The sequence below is a fragment of the Podarcis melisellensis genome (genome assembly GCF_964234715.1).
Source record: "Podarcis melisellensis genome assembly, chromosome: 3".
NCBI classification, from domain to species: domain Eukaryota; kingdom Metazoa; phylum Chordata; class Lepidosauria; order Squamata; family Lacertidae; genus Podarcis; species Podarcis melisellensis.
Genome location: NC_138530.1, coordinates 28,756,096 through 28,776,322, shown reverse-complemented (window position 1 = coordinate 28,776,322; position 20,227 = coordinate 28,756,096). Strand labels below are relative to the sequence as shown.

The 20,227-nt window shown below is 43.8% G+C and overlaps 1 protein-coding gene across 1 annotated transcript in view; it reads right to left on the bottom strand.

Annotated features, from left to right (window-relative positions):
* Positions 1–1,258: 1,258 nt before the first annotated feature.
* The window catches only part of TGFB2 (transforming growth factor beta 2), an 81,776-nt gene continuing 62,807 nt past the window's right edge, over positions 1,259–20,227 (bottom strand). The window contains exons 3-7 of the mRNA XM_081904240.1: positions 10,053–10,185; positions 9,827–9,937; positions 7,338–7,512; positions 4,958–5,111; positions 1,259–2,958 (exon numbers count right to left, since the gene is read on the bottom strand). Coding sequence (XP_081760366.1) covers positions 2,800–2,958; positions 4,958–5,111; positions 7,338–7,512; positions 9,827–9,937; positions 10,053–10,185 — 732 coding nt within the window. The 3' untranslated portion in view covers positions 1,259–2,799. The remainder of the gene's footprint in view (positions 2,959–4,957; positions 5,112–7,337; positions 7,513–9,826; positions 9,938–10,052; positions 10,186–20,227) is intronic.

The following is a 20,227-nucleotide window of genomic DNA, read 5'->3' as shown; positions in this document are numbered from 1 at the left end:
AGCTAAGTTGGCCACTTAAAGGTAAAGGGACCCCTGACCATTAGGTCCAGTCATGACCGACTCTGGGGTTGCGGTGCTCATCTCACTTTACTGACCGAGGGAGCCAGCGTACAGCTTCCAGGGCATGTGGCTAGCATGACTAAGCTGCTTCTGGAGAACCAGAGCAGCGCATGGAAACGCCGTTTATCTTCCCGCCAGAGCGGTTCCTATTTATCTACTTGCACTTTTGGGTGTGCTTTTGAACTGCTAGGTTGGCAGCAGCTGGGACCGAGCAACGGGAGCTCACCCTGTCATGGTGATTTGAACCGCCGACCTTCTGATCAGCAAGTCCTAGGCTCTGTGGCTTAACTCACACATCACAAAAAAAGACAAGAGATTTGCATGGACTTTGCATGCGTTCATTTATGTTGCAATGCAAATTTTGGAAATAATTTCTAATTTAAATAGACATACAATACATATTGCCAATGTGTTGAACCCTGCACTCAGCTGCTAACAGTTATTGGGCATCTTTATGGCCCCGAGTCTTCCTTCCTGTTTTTATCTTGAAGCCAAGCTTGGCCTAGACAAGAGCAACAGAGGACTCCTTCAAATAGAAGCCTATTCCAGCAGCCCTTCAAATACAGGGCTGTCTGGGATTGCAAAACAGAATGCTTTTTCCTCCCAGGAGCTCAAGGCGACACACATGCCTGTTATAACCCTGTGAGGTAGGCTAGGGTGAGAAAAGGCAACTAGCGCAATGTCACCCAGTAGGTGCTACAGCAGAGCCAAGATCCAAACCCCTGCGCCTGCTATATCAGAATGGGGGTGTAAGCGTGTGACTTTCCTCTTTTCATTTTGACTGCGGCTGAACTGACTCCGATACCCCGTTATGGAATTAAACAGAACAGGAACTAATCAATCCCCCTAAGTGGAAGAAGTGAGGCTGCATGTGTAAGTGGCCTTTCCCCTGCATATTGCTGATGCATATACACAGTCTCATGCAGACCCCCAGCACCACCGCAGCGCTAATCCGAAGTGGCTGGATGTGCCCTTTGACAAACTATGGGTGACTACAACTTGATCAGGTCAATGAATGGCTTATACAAGCAGATCAATGTTAAGTCCAGAAGTGCAGAAGTCTTTGCTTCTGTGTTGTCCCTGCCATCTGGGGAAAAAACAGAAAATTGCCTTCTGTTCCAGCACCCAAAGAGAGGTTTTAAACTTCAACATTTTGAAGCCTCCCATTTTCAAATGTATGACTAAGGGGGGGGGGGAGTTTGCCTTGCCTTTTGTTTGCTTTGTTTTTACTGTACCTTATTTTCTTCTTCTGAAACAGAATGAAATTGGAGTCAGGTAGCTTATATCGTCAGGATGAAAAACAACATACAAAGCTCATGTATAGCAAATATTACAAAACATGTATTTGTAGTGCAAGTTGGGGGAAAAAAACAAAAAAAAACAGGGGCTTCACTCATACTGGCCAGCTAGAGGGAAACACACAATTCCAAGTGATCAACAAGAGCCCCTAAGTTAAAACTCTTCAGAGTTGACAGTATTAACAGAGTACAAAAATATGGTGAAAATTTACACGTTACACATAAAGTACTTAATTTTTTAATAGTTTACAATAGAGATCTACAGATATGTTTCCAATTAAGCTGGCTTCTTACTACCCACCTATTGCAATACTATAGGTACGGTTACATATACAAAACAAAAAAACAAAAAGTCCCGCGCACACACAAATAAAACAGACAAACAATCCCAAAGCAATAGCTATACAGCAACATATTAGGGTCTGAAGATTAGACCAGTACATGTTAAATATTTCACTGGTTTACTAAACTGACAGTTTAGTTCATTTACAGTCACTGGTGGTGGTGTGTTTGCATGTTTAAAAGAATCTTAATAGACTTGTCTTTGAGACTGGAACAAAAATGTCCTTTATTGTTAAGGTTTTCAGTATAAAAACAAATGGTGCGAGGCTTTGCATAGGCTCTCGGCAAGAAAAACAACGGTGTATGTGGCTTTTTCTTTTTAAGGCAGACTTCCTGAAAAATAGCGAACTACTGTTTTAACTGAGCTAAACAAATCATGGTTTGCAGGATTTTTTTTTTTTTTAAAATCTCTTTTTTTGAGCTCAGGTTTCTAAGGAATGAAACCAGGTTTCTTGCAGTTTATTTGGTCTGCTCGTTTTTTGTTTGTTTTTTTGCTCCCTCGTTCCCCCCACCCCTCCCCAATGGTAATGACATGCTCCCTCATTTGATCATATAACACAAAAATAAATAATGCGCTGTTAATTCCTAAGAACTACAGGGAATGGGTAGAGCATCTATGGCATAACACGGAGGTCAAGTAAGCCACGGAACAGATACAGCAACTCCACTGAATGGGATATTTTTCCTGTTTTTTTCCTTTCACATAAGAACTCTATCAAATTCTTCCAGTGTTTATTTTTTTAAAAGGTTTTTTTTTCATTTTCTTTTCTTTCTTGTTAGTATTTTTTTTTTGCTTTTTTTTTTTTAAAAAAAGAAAATTCCTTCTTGTCTATCTCACTAACCAAGTAGTTGAAATGTAGGATAAGGCCTTCATGGTTTTTGCTTCAGATGATGGTGTGTGGTTCTTTTGAAAACAAAACGCAAAACAATGAAACAAACTCTCAAACGATTTGGACTAGTACCGCTTTTTTTTCTCCTTTGTTTTTTTTTTTTAAATCACTGCTTGACCCTATGTGTTCTTTACATTTCTTCTTCTTATTATGTTTTGTTTTCTTCCTTTCTTTTCCAATGCACTTGCTGTGCTGCTTCGGAATATCCCTTAGCTGCATTTGCAAGACTTTACGATCATGTTAGAAAGTTGTTCGATTTTGGGCGTTTTTCCAATGTAATACAAGATGGTGAGGGGCTCCAAATCTTGGGATACACAGCATGGAGATGCAGAGGCTTCTGGGTTGATAGTGTTATACAAGCTGAGAACCTGGAAAGAGAGGAAAGAGAGATGAAGGCATTTCCTCCAGATGGTCAGCAACACATTTCATAGGTTCCATAGATTTCAGCTTGGTTTTACAAACGTGAAGAACTGGGACGCTGGATCAGACCAAAGGCTTATCAGCCCAGGATCCTGTTTTCATAGTGGACCGTAATTAATCGATTCATTCATTCCTAGTAGACAACCAGTTGCTTCTGGGAGAACCACAGGCAAGACACGGGGCCAACCGCCCTCTCCCATAGCTGCCATCCATCAGCTTTTTATGCAAGAGTATACTAAAAGCAGGGACGCGGGTGGCGCTGTGGGTTAAACCACAGAGCCTAGGACTTGCCAATCACAAGGTCGGCAGTTTGAATCCCCGTGACGGGGTGAGCTCCCATTGCTCGGTCTCTGCTCCTGCCAACCTAGCAGTTCGAAAGCACGTCAAAGTGCAAGTAGATAAATAGGTGGCGGGAAGGTAAACGGCGTTTCCATGCGTTGCTCTGGTTCGTCATGCTGGCCACATGACCTGGAAGCTATACACCGACTCCCTCGGCCAATAAAGCGAGATGAGCACCGCAACCCCAGAGTCGGCCTCGACTGGAAACTAGTAGTCAGGGGTCCCTTTACCTTTATACTAAAAGCAGCATATAGCCATTGTCACGCGTAGCCACTGAGAGTTCTAACCCCCATTAACAGTGAATTCCACAATCATTTATACCCACTTTCAGTTTAGAAAGGGGCGCAGCTCAGGGACAGAGCATGTGCTCTGCAGAAGGTGCCAGGTTCCCTCACCCAGAGGTAAGGATCTGGCTATAAAAGGTTCCCCACTCTGAGATAGATCGACCAATGGTCTGACTCTGGATGAGGCAGCGTCCTGTGAGGATTTTGATCTCTTGAAACCTGGGCTTACAGTGAATTAATACTGTTTCCATTTAAAAAGGAGACTAGGATGGCACTGAAATAGGACGGAGAGAAAGGGTTGAGGTGGCACTGGGACAGAGCAGAGGAAAAATGGCAAGGGGGTTATAGGTTATAGGGTGTAGAATTGGGGGCAGAGGAATTACAAAGGGCAGAGCGAGAGCCACCCTTCCCAACCTTTCCTTAGCTCCTCAAATAAGCAGGCGCTGCCCCAAATCTTTCAAGCTTTCTCTCTGCAACCAAGAGAAGCTGGCTTTTGTGTTAGTGACGAAAGCCAGGATTTTCAGGATGCCAAAGTGTGTGCCAGACCCTAGATTCTGTGCTGGGTTTTCACAAGCCAGCACATGGAACACACCCAATCCTGATCACAGCTGCCCAGGAGAATTCCTTTCCCTAGAACAGGCCTGCGCAACATAGAAGTCCCATGTGTTGTGCAGGCCTGCCCTAGAATGACTTCCATGGGTGGAGTCAGTGCATTAGGGCTGTGTGGAAGATCAAAACCTGGCCTACAGAAGGGCCTAAACTGATTTTAGAACAGGATAGGCCCAGGAAACTGTTGCCGCTACTCCTCAGACATCTGCTTCAGCAGGGAGAAGGCACTGAGGTCAGAATGAAATCGCCCTGGCCCTGCTTGGGCACTGACTGTTTTAGAGCATGGATGGGGAACCGGTGGCCCTCCAGATGTTGCCAGACTCTAATTCCCATAATCCCTGGCCACATGATGGGAGATGGAGGATATTCTGCCAGAGAGTGTGCTGTGCAACTGGACTTAAAAATACAAGGTGTTAAGGCTGACCTGTGTTTGAAATATGTTCAGTTGGTGTGCAGACTAGACATGTTGCACCAGTTATTTTTAAAAGACTTTGGCAGTGCCAAATTTCATTGTATTGGAAATGTATTGTGTTAATAATACACTAGTATAATGCACTAGCTGTCAGGGGGTTTTTGCAGGGGGAGGACAAAGAAAAACTTATTTTTATTATCAGACATCCTGCTTTTCTGCACCCACCCCTACCCAATATAGCATTAATATTCTATCAGGAAACAAATCTAACCACCCCCGCCCCCTGCAAAGGAAGAGACTTACTCTACTATGCTGAGTATCTGAGCTCCATAAATAAGGACAAGCTCCTGCACAGAAATTTGCATGGTATCCTTTAGGTTCATGTATCCATTTCCATCCCAGATCTCTCTTGAAGTCAATATAAAATGGGCGCAGGCAGCAGTTGTCTTGCACGTTCCTGAAAATGCAATTGCAGACAAGCATATTATTACAGTCACAGCCACCAAAACTGGGATGGGGAGCAAGAAGCTGAGCTCAATGCAACTCTAAACAGAGATTCTTTGTAAGCCCTATGCAGTGTTTCATCAAACTTGGGTGGCCATGTGCCATGGATGCTTTTGTCGAGATTCCTGCATTGCAGGGGGTTAGATCACATGACCCTTGGGATCTCTTCCAACTTTAAAATACTATGATTCTCAAAACGGATGCTTTTTTCTGAATTAGGGGTAGACTTCATTTTTAGAAATAGTAAGAAACATACAGGCGTAGCGAGTGTAGCGCTCTCCAGATCTTGTTGGACTAAGCCTGTCCAGATGTTCAGGGATGAACATCTGAGGGTGCCATGTTTGCTATCCCTGCGGTAATAGTAATAACCCCCTTGCATATTTTAAACACTTTAATTAGTATCTGTTAACAAATATTTTATATTGTCCAGTATAAGTCACTTCCAGGTCTTCTGTTGGGAAAGTGGTATATCAATTTTGTTAATGAAATAGATAAAAGCATGAGCAAAGGGAGAATGTTGGCCATCCCTGTAACTTCCAGTTGGCTGCCTGTTCAGTAAACGTGAGAAAAGGCCCCCGCAGAACTCCTACATGAAACTAGAGGGCTGGGAGAAGACTCTGGACCAACCAGGATCCTCTCCTTGGTCGAATGAGTTCTATATGCATATTTCAATATGCAAGTAGGGTCCTTTTCACATGGGCCAAATGGAAGCATCACTGCCCCTAGGGAATACAGCTAGCCTGTGGTGACTCCACGGCCTTTTCATGCCCATTTTTAATACACGAGGCAGTTCATCTGAAACTTGCCCAATGGTGTTTCTGCTTGAGTCATTCCTCTGGGTACATCTCCTCCAACAACAGTTGATTCCAATCTAGCTCACTGCCAGGGATGTTGAAGCAATCTCATGGCAGTGGAAACAGAAGCAGAAATGGCCAACGTTCACTTATTTGTCTGGGCCAGTAATCAATCCAGCAAATAATTATTTACATAATTAATTCCATAAAGTCCCACCACAGCAGGCAGAGAGATGACTTTACTTCAGAAACTGAACTGCAGGAGAACAGAAACAGTGCTGCATGCGATGAACATGGGTTGGAATGGAAATCAATGCCTTCTTAAATCCCTACTCTTTCCATCAGGAGTGAATGGATGATTCAAACAAACACAATGCAGAAACGTGACAGCATTATTCGTCTCCAATGGAGGCTGATCAGTGGGAAGCAAGACTAGAACAGCAAATAATTCAGAGATACAGTGGGCAGCCTGCACTGCAGAGGGACTTACAGGAGACTTTCATATTTTTTTTAATTCACTTAAGTTTTAGGGGCACACCAGAAGGTTCTCTCTTGGCATACTGCAGCGCCTTCCTGTGCACTGTATTAAAAAAGAAAATCTCACAAACTCAGTGCGACTTTCTCCTAAGCAGATGCACATAGGAAGTGGGCTAGCTTAGCTTGCTTCCCATGAGACCAGAACTCAGGGAAAGACAGTTTATTTAACTTATGGTTAGTGACGACACATCAGGTTTAAACTGGGCTATTAGAGCAAACCAGCAGTAGAAGAGAGATAGAAATGTATATGCAAGCCGAAAGCTCATCACAGGTTGTTCCATATTGCCAGGAAATACTGTTTCCTGCTACAGTGGAACCTTGGTTTTCGAGCATCTCAGAAGCCGAACAATTTGGAAGCCGAACGCAGAAAACCTGGAAGTAATTGCTTCCATTTTCGAATGTGCTTCGGAAGTCGAACGGCTTCCGCTACATGTTTTCCCATTTTTTCAATGGATTTTACTGACCGTCCTCGGTTTTCGAAGGTTTCGGAAGTTGAATGATCTTCCAGAACCGATTACATTCAAAAACTGAGGTTCCACTGTACATCTGTGCATGGGCTTCTTGGTTTCTGCGGGGGGTGGGGTAGTGGGAAGTAAATGTGGTCCTTTCATTACAACTAAGGCCAGTAAGAGATAAAGGAATTTACTGGGAAGAAAATTCAAATTTTGTTACATTAAATCAGTTGTAACGAGACTATAAGAACCCAACTACTGCTCTTTGTTCATACCCAGCAAGAGGCATTTTTTTAAAAAATAGAATCATGGAATTATGGGGCTGTATTTATATTCTATGAATGTTAACCTATTTCTACGCATGCAGGCAGAGACAACGCCTCAATCCATAATTACCTAAAACAATAGGCAGCATCTAGAGCACGCTTCCTCCGCCGACTGGACTGTTGCGACTCAACTCTGTAGGAGGGCAATAACATTAGCAGAAGATGTGGGGTCTTCCCACTGTTTTTTTTCCTACTGGGCTTTAAAGATTTCTCACCACTGGGATATGTGTAGTAGTCATCAATACCTTTAAAAAATACATTTTGGTAATAAATATTGTGCTGCTCTTCTGGAACAAATTATATAAACCAACTTTTTACAAGAAACTCGAACCACAGAAAAAAATCATCATAGGGCACTGGCATTGGGTGGGAGCATTTATCGCATGCTGATATGCATATGTAAATTTCATAAGAAGTTCTCATTATGTTGATCGCTGTGGCTCCTTCGAGACAACTTCCAAACCTTTGTTTGGGGAGTTCTATAGCACCGCCTTCCTTCATCACACACCAACACTCTTTATTTTACTATAGTATGATGTCCGAGTTGTAAATTTCAAAAGAAGTTCTCATTATGTTGATTGCTGTGGCTCCTTCGAGACAACCTTCCAAACCTTTGTTTGGGGAGTTCTATAGCATCGCCTTCCTTCATCACACACCAACACTCTTTATTTTACTATAGTATGATGTCCGAGTTGTAGAAACTATGGTTAATGCTGAGCCCCAAACCATGTTTTGAAATGTGCTTGTAAACCATGCTTTATAGGTTAGCACTAATCATGGTTTGGCATAGGATATCATGGCAAACTATGGTTAGAACAACCCAGAAATGGAAGTTGGAACTGGTGTACAACAGAAGATAGAGGCTGTGTGAATCCATGGCATGTTCCTAATCTGTCAAGTTGTGGTTTGGAGAAGTATCCAAACTGAACACATATTCTGCCCTCGATCAGATAAAATAAAATAAAATGCAATTTCAGCACATAGCAATGCCAGGAGATGAACTATATCATAAACTTCATCTGCATTCATGATTAGTCATTTAGTCAGTTGTAATACAATATATATTTTTTTCTTTCGCAGTTATTTCAGTACAACATGCATTTAGATATTTATTTAACTCAAATATTAACTCTACACTTCTGATACACTCTACTAATCTAAGCTAAAAATGCTGTGCAGTCCAATCCTAAGCATGCTTACTTAGAATCAAGTCCCACTGAGCACAATAGGACTTACATCCTAATATGTATGCTTAGGACTGCAGTCTAAGGCTGAAAACAATAGTCTGACTCACTGATTTGTAGTTAGATTGCACTAGAAGGTAACAGGAAATAAATTTTGACAGCATACTGAAACCCACTCAGGTATCATCACTAAAGGAAAAACAACAACCAATCTCTGTACACAAGCACACACTCATCCTTCCAGATCCCATTACTGTATTTGAGATCCTGTAAACAAAAGCAGCAAACTCAGAGGTGAGGGCTTGATTTAAGATGGACAACGGAATGGGGACCCTTCATCTTGCTTTCTCAGGCAACTTAAATTATCACTGAGTTTCATTCCTCTCAATTTTGTTGTAATTTTTTGTTAAATCGATTTATGGGTTCCTTTATTGTTGCAAGATGGATTTTTAATTCCAATGTATTCCACCCTGAAACGCTCTTGTGGATTGCAGTTGGTTTTTTTAAAAAAAAAACCTATCCACAAATATTTCCTTTGTTCTCATTTGCTAGTACAGTGGTGCCCCGCAAGACGAATGCCTCGCAAGACGGAAAACCCGCTAGACGAAAGGGTTTTCCGTTTGGAGGTGCTTCGCAAAACGAATTTCCTATGGGCTTGCTTCGCAAGACGAAAATGTCTTGCGAGTTCCTGCGGGGTTTTTTTCCTCCCCCCCTTTTTCCCAAGCCGCTAAGCCGCTTATCAGCTGATCCACTAAGCCGCTTAACAGCTGATCCGCTAAGCCGCTTAACAGCTGATCCGCTAAGCCGCTAAACAGCTGATCCGCTAAGCTGCTAATCAGCTGATCTGCTAAGCCGCTAATCAGCTGATCCGCTAAGCCGCTTATCAGCTGATCCGCTAAGCCGCTAATAGCGCTAATCCGCTAAGCCGCTAATGGGCTTGCTTCACAAGACGAAAAAACCGCAAGACGAAGAGACTCGCGGAACGGATTCTTTTCGTCTTGCGAGGCACCACTATACTCAATAACCACGACCCACTTGCTCCCACTTGATTCAGTTGACGAATCCACTTGGATTTGGGTGTGGAGCCGGTCAGGGATTTGCATCACGCTTCTGGGGAATCCCAGTTATCATCCAAACAATATTTGGCTTCAATAAACTTTAGTGTTACCATGAGCATTCCCTCTTAGCGGCACTGGAGAAATCCTTTCTTTCAGGAAGGAGACCAAGATCTCTCTGTCTACACACACACACACACACACAATAAACACACAGAGCTCAATCTTTTCAATGAACTGGGTTTTTGTATTTTCCATGTACTGTAAAAACTCCTCTTACTTATCACATAACAATTTTAATTTTTATGCTTTGTCATTACCTGCAAATCTTGCCTCTAGCTCTTCACTTTTATTTGGGATGATATAATTATTTGAAGGCACGAACGTGCAACATGGACAGTGTAAACTTATCTTAAATCCAAGATTCCTGTCTGCAAAACATAAGGGAAGGAAGGGGAAATTGCCTTTAGATCCAGTGCAGACCTGAAACCATTTGGATTTAGCATAGGCAGGCTCTAAATGATCAAAGGCTTAGGATATGGTCACCTCGGTGGTGGAGCCACTCGTGTACTGCATCAGTTACATCGAAAGATAGCCACTCGCCTTCAGCTCTGGTTTTAACTACCTTGCTATCAATGTAGCGCTGCATAGGTGATGTTAGATCTTTGGTTTTCAGAACCTGCAAACGAGAAAAGACAACATACATTCTGTTGGTTATGGGCTTTCAGGATTTCACTGAGAAGAAAAACTAGCTCAAAACTAGTTCAAAAGAAGATTGGCAATGGTACAGAAAATAATTGCAGCACTCAACAGGTAACAACAATCACATACAGTAGATATAGATATAAATACATTGAATGAAATTGGATTCCAACATTGAGCCTGCAAATTTTGATGTTGCAACCAGACCTGGTGGCATCCTGCTTTTCATCTGAGCTGCTGCGTATGTCCCTGTGTTGCAAATGAATATGGCAGGAAGGTTAGGGTTTTAAAGATCAGAGTAGCTTTAACTCATGGCTCCAAGATTCTTTGCTCATCCCAGAACTGTTTCCCTCCTGGCTCTATCTCTCTGTGCATTACAAAGAGGTAACAGAACTGACATCCAGGCTTTGAAAGCCAGAAGTTACTACAAACCACAGCAAAGTGGGTTAGAATTTCATCATTGCCGGGACACTGGAGGAAAATAAAAGCACATTTCAAACCCAGACTACATCCTCTTTTACTTGTGTTGACCTGCTTTACGTATTTCTGATATAACCCAGAGTGTGTTAGTTTTTCAAAAAGCATATAAAATTCTCCACAATGTGACTCAATAAGATCTTGGAAAATAAAAACGCTAGTCTTGCTTTCACTGATTTATTTACTAGCAGAATGTCCATCATTAAGACATGACCTGCTTAGCTTTAACAGTGTACTAGCATCTCTGCCCAGATACCATTTTCCATTGCCCAGAGCCAGATTTAGTGGCAGGTGCCCAGGTGACTGCCAAGGTGCCAGGCTTGCATTGCACAGGGATTGGGAAATGCCTTTCATGGGCTAGATACTCCCCTGTCCAGTGATCAGCTGAGGCAAATAGTACTAACAGTTTGAACCATGGTTCATTCATTTACATCCCATCTTTTTCTCCAAGGAACTCAAGGCATACATGGTTCCCCACCTTCTCATTTAATCTCTACAACAACCCTGTGAGGTAGGCTGGGCTGAGAGGAAGTGACTAGCCCAAGGTCACCAAGTGGGGATTTAGACCCTAGTCTCCCAAACCGTAGCTAACCATTACAGCACACTGATAGGAAAGAGACAAAGTGAGTCGGGGTCTCTGACTTCCATTTTTTAAAAATTAACCATACTTTTGTGTGCTGTCCAAACCCTAATTTTAACCGTGGTTTGTTAAAGCAGGCTAATTTCAAACCACAGTTTGTCGGATTCAGGCAAAATGAAATCTAAAAAGGAAACAAGACCTTCCCACCTCTGCCTCATGACTGCATTGGAAGAGGAGGTGGGGAACAGAACACACCAACCCAAGGCCCACAGCTGCTCGCTCTTGTCAAGATAAACCATGGATTGTTGTGACATCCCAACTTGCCCAGTGCTTTTGCTTGTAAAACTGGCAATCCTGACCTGCGCTGCCAGTGTCGCATTGACACGTTTTAACTTGCAGGGAAAAGTGCAACATCCATGCATGCAAATTTCCCGTCTTATGTGGCTACAACTGCAATACGATGCAATACCAAAATAAGATACTGTGGTATCTCGGGTTACAGACACTTCAGGTTACAGACGCCGCTAAGCCAGAAATAGTGCCTCAGGTTAAGAACTTGGCTTCAGGATGAGAACAGAATTCATGCAGCAGCGGCGTGGCGGCAGCAGGAGGCCCCATTAGCTAAAGTGGTACCTCAGGTTAATAACAGTTTCAGGTTAAGAATGGACCTCCAGAACAAATTAAGTTCTTAACCCGTGGTACCACTGTACTTTAAAGCTGAATAAAGGAAGGGCAACAAACTGGTGCTGTACCAAGTACTTATGTGGGCAAAGCTGGGTTAGATCAGTTCCATCTAGATCTCAGTAATACATGCCAAGTCATCTCCTTCATCTACAATCAAAAGGTGGAGGCGTAAGACTTCATTGTGAACCAATAGAATACTAGCAGGCCAGAAGGCACAGCAGCCATTCCACAAGGTACCTGCCTAATGGGATGGCCTGTAGGCATCTGAGTCTCCCCACATAGTATCTCCACCTTAGTGCCCCATCCCCCTACCCACAACCACCATTATGGGTACCACCACCCCTCCCTCTGTCTCACACCCAAAGTACAAAATGATGACCTCATGCAAACCTCCAAAACCTATACTGTAGAAGAAGAAGAGGAAGAGGAAAAGGAAGAAGAAGAGGAGGAGGAGAAGGAGAAGGAGGAAGAGGAGGAGGAGGAGTTTGGACTTGATATTCCGCCTTTCACTCCCCTTAAGGAGTCTCCAAAGTGGCTAACAATCTCCTTTCCCTTCCTCCCCCACAACAAACACTCTGTGAGGTGAGTGAGGCTGAGAGACTTCAGAGAAGTGTGACTAGCCTATGGTGATGCTTACTTGGTTATATAACCGACTATTTGTGAGCAGTGTATGATGAGAATACAGAGTTCGGCTGTACATTCCTTAAGGTCACTAAGGTGAGCAAAAATCCCCAGGTATGCTCTTCTGAACCCAGAGTCATCGATAAAGACATGAATGCAACTTTCAACTACAAGTTGACTTCTAAGTTACATCGGTCACACCATAAACACATAAACAGATTTTATACGCACAGGGGTGGGGAAAACGTGTTCAAAACAAAATTGGTAAGTTTAACTTGCTAGTACCTTCATCTACCATCTTAACTGCTAAAGCCTGGCCCATACCACACCTGGGTTGCAGTGGTTGGAGCACTGGACTATGATGGGAGCAGATCCTGGTTCAGCTGCCCACTCAGCCCTGAAGCCCATTGGATAACCTTGGGCCAGTCTCTATCTCTCAGCCTAACCTGCCTCAGAGGGTTAGAATCATGGAAGTGTGGAGTTGGAAGGAACCATCTAGTGCAACCCCCCGCAATGCAGGAATACTTTGTCCAACGTGGGACATGAACCATGACCCTGAGATCAAGAGTCTCATGCTCTACCACCCAAACTATCCCAGCTGTTGTGAAGATAAAGCGGGGGTGGGAGAGAACCATTTATGTTTCATGGAAGGAGGGGAGAAACTTGAGGTTTCAGCTCTGGTGTCAACTAATCCTATGCGTTTGCTTCTCTCTTCTGGGAAAGTGACTCAGGTTGTCCATCACTTACTGCAAAGCCACTCCAGCACATTTTGCATGGACGTCGTTCAACAGGGGTTCAAGCCGGCCTTTTTAGGCAACCAGGCCTACCTGCCAAACCCTCCACGTCCTGCTCTTCTGTCGGCCAGCCTTGCGTAATGGTGTGTGATTGCAAAGGGGAATGGCATTGCAGCCACGGAAGCCAACAGGGGTCTTTCCCTTGGCTTCAACAAGGTTTGGATCTGGCAATAATTGAGAGCAGAATGTGGTCCTTATAAACTATTGTACGAGGTGCAGAGTTCTTGCCAAAATACAAAAGGTACATATGACTTGCCAAATGTTTTAAAGCCTATAGTTCTGTGATCCGCTTCCTGAGAAATTGCCAAGCACGTTCATCATGCAAGTTTGCAAATAAAGAGTACATGCTGCAGACACAGACCAAACCCAATTATGGCTTGGCCACATTAGTTCACACAGTCACAACAGGGTTGCTTCCATCCTCTGCACCCATGTTGAACAATAGTAAAAACCAGACATGTTTTTAAAAATTGAGTGTTACTAGCCCTCATGACTGTGAGAAATGGTTTTCAATGTGTGCAGAGATCTGTTGACAAACTACAATGGGCTGGTGGGTTTCCTGTCCCCACCCACAGCTCATTTCTTTCTTTGGGTGCCCCATCTTTTCACTGCCAGCTCTTAATGCTGGCTGTTATGAATAATATACTTCAGGGCCTGCTATCTGCAAGGGTAACACTGCATATACAGAACTGTTCTGTGTCAGTCTTTTTCCTGGAGCGGACAGTCTGATCAAAGAGCCACATTTGCCAACAATATCCCATTTTCATTGCCGGCTACAACACTACACTGTCTAATTTTAGCCTATTTTGGAAATGATAACTCTCGATATTGCCAAAGAGTGTGTTTAAGGGGCAGGTATATGGAAAGTGTGGAGAGCAATAAAGAATGAGGAGGGGTTGCAACTGCAAGGCTGTATCCTTACACATGACAACTACCTGTGTGGCAGAAAATGTAGGCAGTGGTACTTCAACAACCATAGCACATCAGTAACACAATCATACGGGCTGCTCATATGTTACCGGGCCAAGTTCAAGGTCAAATCTTGGGTCCAGGACATCATAAGGCCTGTTTGGTGCCTTATATCCCTGCCTGATCACTGAGATATTCAGGGGAATCTCTGTTAGTAGTCTCTCATGGGTCAGACACACAGCACAAATCCACCAGAAACTGCCTATTCAAATTTGTGGGCCTAATTCTCTGGATTTCTCTCCCGGCTGTGATCACACAGGTCCAGAGGTCAGAGCTTTCCAAACTTTTCAAGTTGGTGACACTTTCTGGACAGGCATCATTTTGAGACACAGTAATTCAGTTTTGCATCATTTCATGACACAGTAATTCAGTTTTACTAGCAAACCGGAAGTGAAACGAACCCTTTCTAGCCCCAGGAGGAGTGCGGAGAGCATTTGTGTGACATACCTACACACTGCAGATGACATACTAACGTGTCGCGCAACACACAGTTTGAAAAGCTCTACCGTAGGTGCTAGTTCCTGGGGGCAGAGGCACTTTGGGCCCCACACTGTTCAGAGGGCTTTTGGTTCCACCCTCTGCCTCCATGCGTGACATCAGGGCCCCCTCAGTAATCCCGAGAAGCTGGTGCCTCTGGACAGGTCCCCTTCCTTTTGAACACCAGGTGTCTGATGAAGACTTTTAAAGATTTCAACAGGCATTTGAAGTAAGCTCTTCTGGTTTAACAATACATTTTAACAAATTTTGTCCTTTGTATCTTCATTGTACAAAACAGCAGAACCTCGACTTACCACTGCCCCTACTCGCGAACAATTCAAATTGTGACCGCAGCAAACCCAGAAGTAAATACCGGGTTTGCCACGATTCACGCACGTGCAGAAGCGGCTTCTGCCATCTGCACATGCTCAGAAGTGGCTGCTACTGTCTGCACACACGCAGAATGGCGCTTCTACCAGCAGCCCGGATTGACTCACGAACGGACCTCCAGAACAGATTCTGTATGTGAGTTCCACTGTACTGTATAAATTTGCTGAAACTGATAATTAATCAAATAAATACCAAATGACATCAGTGTGGACTAGATTATTTCTCACTAACCTCCATAATCTGGTACCAAAACAACAAGTGGAGATCCATGCAAAACATTTTCCTTAATCATGTTGCAGGATAATCTCATGGTAATGGAATGAGTTATCGATTGTGGGAATACATTGCAAAGAAGTCACTAACCATCTGGCTTTGGAGTAGGCAATATTATGCCCTCCAGATGTTGTTGCTGGACCCCAACTCCCATCATCCTTTGCCTGCATGGCCCATGGTCAGGGATGATGGGAGATGCAGTTCAGTAACATCTGGAGGCCACCACATTGGTTGGCTGCTACCTCTGATCTAGCTAGCGGAGCAAAATAATGTCTACAAAGCTGGGAAGGCTTCCCAACAACTCGCCCTTGTTTCTGTCTTCTTCACTTTACAGTTCAGCACAAAGCGGTCTCAGTACCGTCAAGCAAAAAACAGACAAACAAAGCTTCACCCCAGGAAAATGCCGAAATGCTCGGTGCAATTTCCTGAAGTTGAGGGAGATGTCGAGATTGTCAGGAACGAAGATGTCATGCAAAGCAAAACAAATAAACCTCGGCAAAAAAAGGCACGAGCATTTAGCTGTAGCTCGCCTGAGGCGTGGTAGGTTTTATTAAAACATCAAGCCATAGAAGGCAAAGCCACTAAACCAGAGCAAGCCCTCTTTTTTGTTTTGTTTTTCAGGGATGCCGATTGACACACCTCTTCCAATATTTGGAGGTCAGCATTCAGCGCCATCGCATCCCAACATGAGAATTAATAAATAAACTAGGGTAATAATTTGATGCTAGATTTTATGCCCAATATAAAGCCTGGTGTGGAATGGCTCTTGCACAATCCTGTCTTGGCTTTCCTCTAAGTCACATACATTTGCTGCAGGATGAAGCCAAGAGACAGAGCCTAGTCATCAGCATTTTGGTGACAAACAAGTGAGGCTACACAAGAGGAATCCTGTGGACAGTTGCAAAGTCTCACAGCTGTATTAACACCAATATCTTAAGGAGCAATAGCAGCAAACACTTAAGATGATCAATGGGTGCAACCAGCAATCTTGATTTCTAGACAGATGTCAATAAACAAGGCCCCTGTATAGCATGTCTAATTTCAGCTGGTAACTTATTCCAGAGGGCTTATTCTTCAGCAGCCTGTATCATCTCTGCCTCTTGGCTGCCCTCCGCTCCAGCCCGCACTTCTGCCTCTGATTCTGGATTGCCCTCTGCCACAGCCTCTTCCTGCTCACTAAACCCTGTTACTTCTTCAGATTCTGACCACTCATCGTTGACCCATCACCGATCCCCTGGCTCTGAGCCGTCTTCTTTGTGGGTTCCCCAGCTGGTGCCCCCCACCAGCGGGTGGCGCAGTGGTCTAAACCACTGAGCCTTTTGGGCTTGCTGATCGGAAAGTTGGCGGTTCGAATCCCCACCACGGGGTGAGCTCCCATTGCTCCTACCAACCTAGCAGTTCAAAAGCATACCAGTGCAAGTAGATAAACAGGTATCACTGCGGCAGGAGGGTAAATGGCATTTATGTGTGCTCTGGTTTCCTGCTGTGCGCTTCTGGCATCCTGCTGTGGTTTAGTCATGCTGGCCACATGACCCGGAAAGCTGTCTGTGGACAAATGCCAGCTGCCTCAGCCTGAAAGCTGAGATGAGTGCCGCAACCCCATAGTCGCCTTTGACTGGACTTAACCGTCCAGGGATCTTTTACCTTTACCTCTCACCACTCCTCTGCATCTAGCCAGTCCATTCCTTGCTGGTGCAGGGGAGAATTCAAAAAAATATGGTCCCCACCCACTCCCAGCATAGAGTGGTACAGTCCATTCTACAACACCCACTCACCAAACTATTCCACCTTATTCTGCTCTTTGTGGAGCCCATCACACAATCATGCTCCTCCTGAGCGGTCTCTTCCCGTCTTTATTTGAGCAGGATCTGAAGGAATCTGGTGATCCGAAACCCACACCAGTGTAACTGAGAGCAGAAAAATGCCTTAAACCTTTTGCCTCAAGTCCTTCCTTGTAATATAATGCCCCCCCTGGGGTCCGAGCTGCCGCTGGAAGCCCAGCGCAGCTCAATGCGTCCCCCTCTCCTCCTCCTTCCCTGTATCATCGCATTCCTCCCTTGCAGCAGCCTATCAGGTACCTAAGCAGGCTAAAGCCTCAGATAACAGTAGTAATAAAACCCAGAATTTCAGCTCCATTCCTCATGATGCTTTATGATGTGTTACCAAAACATGGCACTGTTTCCATAGGAAGTCATTTGAACACGTTATTGTTTTATAGTCTGTAGCTAATAAACTGCCATAAAAACAATCTCGCTGCAACCACTCCAAACAACGGATAGGATTTGTGCCCCGCTCTGCTTCCTCCCTCCACCCCACAGCTTGTCCTACTCTGCCAGGGGTACCCTTTCAGGATGCCCTTTCATAAAAAGAAAAAAAGGAAAAATGGGAGCAGAGGTTTATTTCTAAATACAGAAGCACCGTAATAAAATAAAGATGTAGTGAAGGCTACCAAAGGGGCCGCCAAGTCGACGGGTTCAAAGACATTCCCACAACATTCAAATTTTTATCTGATCAAATTCCAATAAATCCCGCATTTGGCATCAATCTTTCAAAACATAGCAAGAGACACTGGTGGATGCTTGAGCTTGTTTGTTTAATCATTTTATTTCCCTCCCCCTTCCCCCTTTTAAAGGACTTTTATCCATCTTATATTACCTAAAGTCTTGGTCTTTTGTTAGAACTTATGTTGAGTACAGTCTCTTATGTTGTTGTTTAGTCGTTGTGTCCGGCTCTTCGTGACCCCATGGACCAGAGCATGCCAGGCACTCCTGTCTTCCACTGCCTCCCGCAGTTTGGTCATACTCATGCTGGTAGCTTCGAGAACACTGTCCACCCATCTCGTCCTCTGTGGTCCCCTTCTCCTTGTGCCCTCCATCTTTCCCAACATCAGGGTCTTTTCCAGGGAGTCTTCTCTTCTCACGAGGTGGCCAAAGTATTGGAGCCTCAGCTTCAGAATCTGTCCTTCCAGTGAGCACTCAGGGCTGATTTCCTTCAGAATGGATGCATTTGATCTTTTTGCAGTCCATGGGACTCTCAAGAGTCTCCTCCAGCACCATAATTCAAAAGCATCAATTCTTTGGCGATCAGCCTTCTTTGTGGTCCAGCTCTCACTTCCATACATCACTACTGCGAAAACCATAGCTTTAACTATACGGTAAACTCCCGTTAATGGGAAGAGACAAACACAGGAAGGCTCTTTAATACATTTCGGTTTCCACTGGACAGCTTACTGTTATGAGGGACAGGGGAATTCTGTGCACCCTGCCTGGATGGAGCAAGCTTGTTTTCTCCTGCTGCAGAGGGTAGGACCCGAACCAATGGCTTCACATTATAAGAAAGGAACTAAACATCCATAATAACTTTCCATCAGTAAGAGCTGTTCGGCAGTGGAATGGATCTCTTCGGTTGGTTGTGGACTCTCCTTCAGTGGAGGGTTTTAAGCAGAGCTTGGGTGGCCACCTCTCTGTCTTGGATGCTTCAGCTGATTCCTGCATCATGGAGGCTGGACTAGATGACCCTTGGGTCCCTTCTATGATTCCTTAACAACAATGCTATGTAGCTCTGAGGCTAGAATGACATATTGGGACTGAAATATGGCTGCCAACACAACAGTCTCCTGCTAAATCTGCTTCATTGGCTGATGACTGTGAAACACATTGGCGATGATGTCATGGCATAGCATGATGATGTCATGGCAGGCATGTTTCTTGAGACACATTCTCCTATATCATCCATCCCGGGTCCTTGTCTCACTGTTAAGCTTGTCCCACTGTGTTGTGACATGTGCAACAGCTACCTCTGTTGTGGAACACCCTACTGCCAAAAGAGCAGACTACAGACCCTGATAGATTTCCACCATCAAGGGAAAACATTTCTATTCTACCAGGCATAAACCAGCGAAGCTGCTTTCTGTTTTCAGTAATTTTAGGATGCTCTGGGGTGTTGTTTTTTTAAAAAAAAAATTTAAGGGGTGTGCATAATAAAATTGCAAATAATACACAGCTAAAATCCACAAAAACTATTAGAAAACCAAATATGCATAAAATAATCATCATTAAAACAATTAACATTAAAACAAAAATAAAATTGGTAAAATGTTGAGAATGAATACAGGTAACTAATTCATATGTCTGGTTAGGCTTTAAAATGGTTTTAGGTGCTGACACAGTCTACAGACTGATTCCTTGAAAATGTGGAATGAACATTATTTGGCACTTGTAAAAGGGCAAGTTCTGCAGGCTGAAATTGGTTGAGAAGGCACGTCTTTATATACCAATAGTAAAACACTCAACTTGGCCCTGTAACAAAACAGCAGATCTTTGAACAAAGGTGTAATATGCTGACAGAATCTTATTCCTGTCAGCAATTGGGCTGCAGCATTTAGCATTAACTGCAATTTTAATGATAGTTTTAACTGGGGTGTATGTGTGTGTGTGTTTAAATGATGTTTATTTTATGATATTCTGGAAACTGCCCTGAGATCATTATAAGTGATGAAGGGTGGTCTACAACTCTAGATAAGGAATAAATAATATAAATTACTAAACATTACTGGAGGGAAAAGGAGACATAGCCACTGTTTTTGGTGATTGTCATAACATCTCGTTGCAGCCTGATGATGTATGTACAGTACTCAATGGGACTGTACACAAACGGTCCCTATTTGGAAGGACTAGCATTCACACATCCGCATTCTAGGATTACTTTCCATCCATGGAATTGCCGCTTCTCCAGTCTCAAATAAATGTGGAAGT